Source organism: Bactrocera latifrons, unplaced genomic scaffold (genome assembly GCF_001853355.1).
Source record: "Bactrocera latifrons isolate USDA-ARS-PBARC rearing strain unplaced genomic scaffold, ASM185335v1 scaffold_14, whole genome shotgun sequence".
NCBI classification, from domain to species: Eukaryota; Metazoa; Arthropoda; class Insecta; order Diptera; family Tephritidae; genus Bactrocera; species Bactrocera latifrons.
This window is the reverse complement of record NW_017534852.1, coordinates 2,486,236-2,490,536: the sequence shown is the minus strand read 5'-3', so window position 1 is coordinate 2,490,536 and position 4,301 is coordinate 2,486,236. Positions and strand designations below refer to the sequence as shown.

Below are 4,301 nucleotides of genomic sequence, written 5' to 3'. Positions count from 1 at the left end.
TGGGTTTGGCATACTTAAATTCCAATCATTGGGCATGCTTTCGTCCGACCATATTTTACAAAGAGGCTGATGCATGCTCCTTATCAGCTCTTCGCTGCCGTGTTTGAATAGCTCGGCCGGCAATCCATCGGCCCCCGCCGCTTTGTTGCTCTTCAGATGGGTAATTGCTATTCGAACTTCTTCCTGGTCGGACATTGGAACGTCTGCTCTATCGTCATCGATTGGGGAATCGGGTTTGCCTTCTCCTGGCGTTGTGCGCTCACTGCCATTCAGCAGGCTGGAGAAGTGTTCCCTTCATAATTTAAGTATGCTCTGGTCATCGGTGACTAGATCACCTTTGGGGGTTCTACAAGAGTATGCTCCGGTCTTGAAACCTTCTGTAAGCCGCCGCATTTTTTTGTAGAATTTTCGAGCATTACCCCTGTTGGCCAGTTTATCAAGCTCTTCGTACTCACTCATTTCGGCCTCTTTCTTTTTCTGTCTGCAAAACAGAACGTTGCGAGGTAGGCAGCCTGTTTTCTCTCCGCTGCGACAAGCTGTCGTACCAGCTGTTCTTTTGTACTTTGTAGAAAATCGTTCGGCTGGCTGTTGTGATTGCATATTTTCCACGTCGAACCTTCCTTGTGTTTGTTGCTGCACAGAGGAGGATGCGAATCTTGGCTGCAACAAGATAGTGGTCCGAGGCGATGTTAGGATCGCAACGGATAGAATCAACTGGCGACGTTTGGAGTGCTGGGATTAGACGGACCCACGTTAGTAAGATAAATAAAAACTCTGAATGGATTCACTGATGATATTACAAAGAACTAGTAACAAACAAGTAAGGATTCCTTGCAAGAATCAAGGCCTGGGAAACACTTTAAGGTGTAAAATAAATAATATTGAGAAAAGTGAAACGGATTTTCGAATATCCTGATATTAGTGATATGCAGTCTAGGCCAGGTTTCTAGCTCTAGGTTTTCGCTGGAATTGATATATTTTAGACAAAAAGATACACTGTAATATGCAATACACGCTCTCTTATTTTTATTGGGATAACTCTTATATTGGCCGATATATGCGGTACAAAGTTATCCCGAAGTTCGGAAATCTTTTTATTAAGTATTTGGGGGCTAGCATATAGAGATACGAGTAACAGAGAAGAAATATCCTTTAATTTCAGTTATATATATCACCCATTGACTAAAATTTTCGATCAAAAGTCAAATACAGATACCGGGGTCTAAACATTCGGCACCTAGGGAATGGAACAGTTTTTATTGGACTTAAACAGTTTTTGATCATAAGGTAGTACACATTAAAGACATTATTCGTGAAAAGGTTTATCCCGTTATATTAATTGCTTATTGATTTGTGTACTGGAAACTGAACGAAGCTAGTGGAATTTATAATAGTGCTATATTGGAAATAGGTCTGGATGTTGTCCAATTTTTTTATTTTGAGGAACCCACATACCAAGTTCTATCGATCTCAATTTTTACTCAAGTTACAGCCTGCACGGACAGTCAAGCGGAGTTCAACTTTTCTCGTCATCCTGATCATTTATGTATATATAACCCTATATCTATCTCGCTTAGTTTTAGGTTATACGAACAACCGTTAGGTGGGCAAAACTATAATACTATGTAGCAAGTAGTTGCAAGAATAAAAAATAGTTAGTGACCAAAAGTAACCGGAGTCTAAGACAAAGACCTGTTAATCCCTTTGTAGTAGAGCAAATAGGAAGAGATTCGACACTTCTATTACCCTTAGATTGAGCAAGATATCAAACAGATCTCTGTTGGTAACTGAAAACGCACCAAATTAACCTAACTATTGTAAGTATATTCGATTTGCAATGAAACACTATCGATAATTTGCACAACACTGTCTGAACCGATTATTGGCGAGAAATTGCAAAATTTCGACTTATTTTCTTAACTAAATTCAAAATTTTGTTCACTACATTCAGGCTATATGTCAGCTCAATTCAATATGACAAAATTTGTATATTTCTGTTCTTGAGTTACGCGGTTCTTGTCGCAAACACGTAATACTTAAAACACTCAGGATATGCTTCGCTATTAACAAACTACATAAATGCCCTGAGGTGCGGTCAAACGTGTATTGTTTTTCGATGCCACTATTTGTTGTTAGTACTGTTGTTATTGTACGTATCTTACCAGTCAATTGAATTTTGCCCAAAATTGCTGCTCACAACGGAGTCCTGCATCAGCTTGTGATGGATGTGGCAGCGAAAAACTTTGTGCGCATCGGTGCGAGTGATGGTCTACACCAGAAGTTCGCCGGTTGGTAGCATATAATTTTTCCCATCTAAAAATACAGAGTGAGTAATGTGAGGAAATGTGTATAAAGAAGCGATAAAACGAATTTGCAAAAAGGTTACGGTTCAGCAGAAATGTGGTGTGCAATAATGTATTTGTTTATTTTATTTTCGTGCTGCTTTTATTTGTTGATTGGTTGTCTAACTTTTTACATAACTATAACTGCATACGCTCAGCCACGTATGCATTCCTAATAACTCAGGGTACACACATGTGACTCGGTATTTAAGTAGGTTTGGTCAGTTGTGGCAAATAATAATAATAATAAAGTTTTCAACAAGGTTTGTAAGTGCAACGAGCTGCCTCAATGAAGGATGGTCGAATACCAAATACGCCCTTAGCTGGTGCGGGTTTTCCATACTAAACTCCGAACTCTCAAAACTCGTAGCGCTGGCGACGGAAGTCCGAAGGTGTAACGCGGAAGAGGAAACCGGCTGTTGACTACTGCTGGTTGTGCTTAGCTGATGAATGCCGCACTGTGTTCGGCATTTTTTACAGATATTGCAACAACATCGTGTATCTCTAGTGCTAGCAATACCATTGTGTTATGCCATATGGTGTTGGAAAGGTGAGATTTTAAGCTTGATTTTCCCAAAAAAAAATTATATTCGGGGAAATCGAAAACAAATTACAGCTGTTCAAAAATGTGCGAACATAATTATGAAAATCGCTATATGTTCTATAATTATGAAAATCTGCGATCATTTATTAATCGAATAATTCCTGAAGCGAAAGGTAACCGGAGATAATAATGTGCGAAAAAATCTTTGTGCAAACATGGTGAAATTAAAACAAAAAATTTGGGTTTGTTATAATATTGATTAGATGGACATTTGCATTCGAAAATAAGATACTAAGTTACAGTATAAACGGTGCAAGAAATACCCGGCTACAAATGATTATCATACCTCCTCTTACCCTCTACTCACTTTAGAACAGGAAGATATAATAGACAATTTTTCCACACTGGAACAAGGATAAGCTTTTGTAAAAATACTTTGGGAAATTTCGTTGAGATATCTTGGCAAATGTTATATATTTCAATAGAATGATTGCATTTTGGTCGAACAGTTTGTATGACAGCTACATTTTATAGTTATCCAATATCGGCAGTTCAGAGAAATTAACAGTTTCTTAGGGAGAAAGGGACGTGTGCAAAATTTCACAACGATGACTCAAAAACGGAGGACGGATAACGTATATACAGGGTGGATGACGAATTTTGCTACATTAAGAAACTCAAATAATTTTTTTTCGGTGTATGGAATTCATTTTTCTTTTATTCATGCCAAAGCTCATTCAATTTTAGTAAATATAGCTTAATTAGTTTCAAAAATAATGGAATTTAAATGCCCCCCCTGCTCGTTGATGCATGTGCGGCATCTTACCAAAAAGTTGTTGACTACTGTTTGGAGAGCTGAGACAGGAATAGCCGCAAATGTTTCTCGAATGGATTGCCTTAGTTCATTCAAATTTGTTGGTTTTGCTTTGTAGACTTTCTGTTTGCAATAACCCCACAAGAAAAAGTCAAGTGCAGTAAAATCAGGCGACCTGGGTGGCCAACGGAGTGTGGAGTTTCTGGATATCAGCTTATTTCGGAAATTTTCGTCGCAATTCTGTCATAACAGGTTGGGCTATGTGAAGAGCTGCACCATCTTGCTGAAACCACACAGAGTTGAAAGAAATTCTCATTCGGCGTAAATCTGGATAGGAAAACTCTCTCAACATGCTCAATTTTTTTTCAACTCTGCCGTTTTCTTCGCAGAAGTAGGGCCCAACAATGCAGCGTGATGAAACTGCACACCACACTGTGACACGAAGTGGATGCAATTCCGTCTCATGGAGTATCCGTGGGTTGGAAACACTCCATATTCGACAATTTTGTTTGCTTATGTTGCCGTTTAAATCGAAATGGGCTTCGTCAGACAGGAAAAGACAGTTCAACATGTTTCCATCCTCTTCCACCATTTGAAGCAT

General features: G+C 38.8%; 1 protein-coding gene across 2 annotated transcripts in view; it reads right to left on the bottom strand.

Moving 5' to 3' along the window:
• The window catches only part of LOC108965398, a 35,064-nt gene that overhangs the window by 3,838 nt on the left and 26,925 nt on the right, over window positions 1-4,301 (bottom strand). For both annotated transcript variants that reach the window (XR_001993102.1, XM_018927759.1), the window contains exon 2: window positions 2,163-2,313. Coding sequence is in view for 1 of the 2 variants with exons in the window: in XM_018927759.1 (XP_018783304.1) it covers window positions 2,163-2,212 (50 nt within the window). In the remaining variant the exon portion in view is untranslated. The remainder of the gene's footprint in view (window positions 1-2,162; window positions 2,314-4,301) is intronic.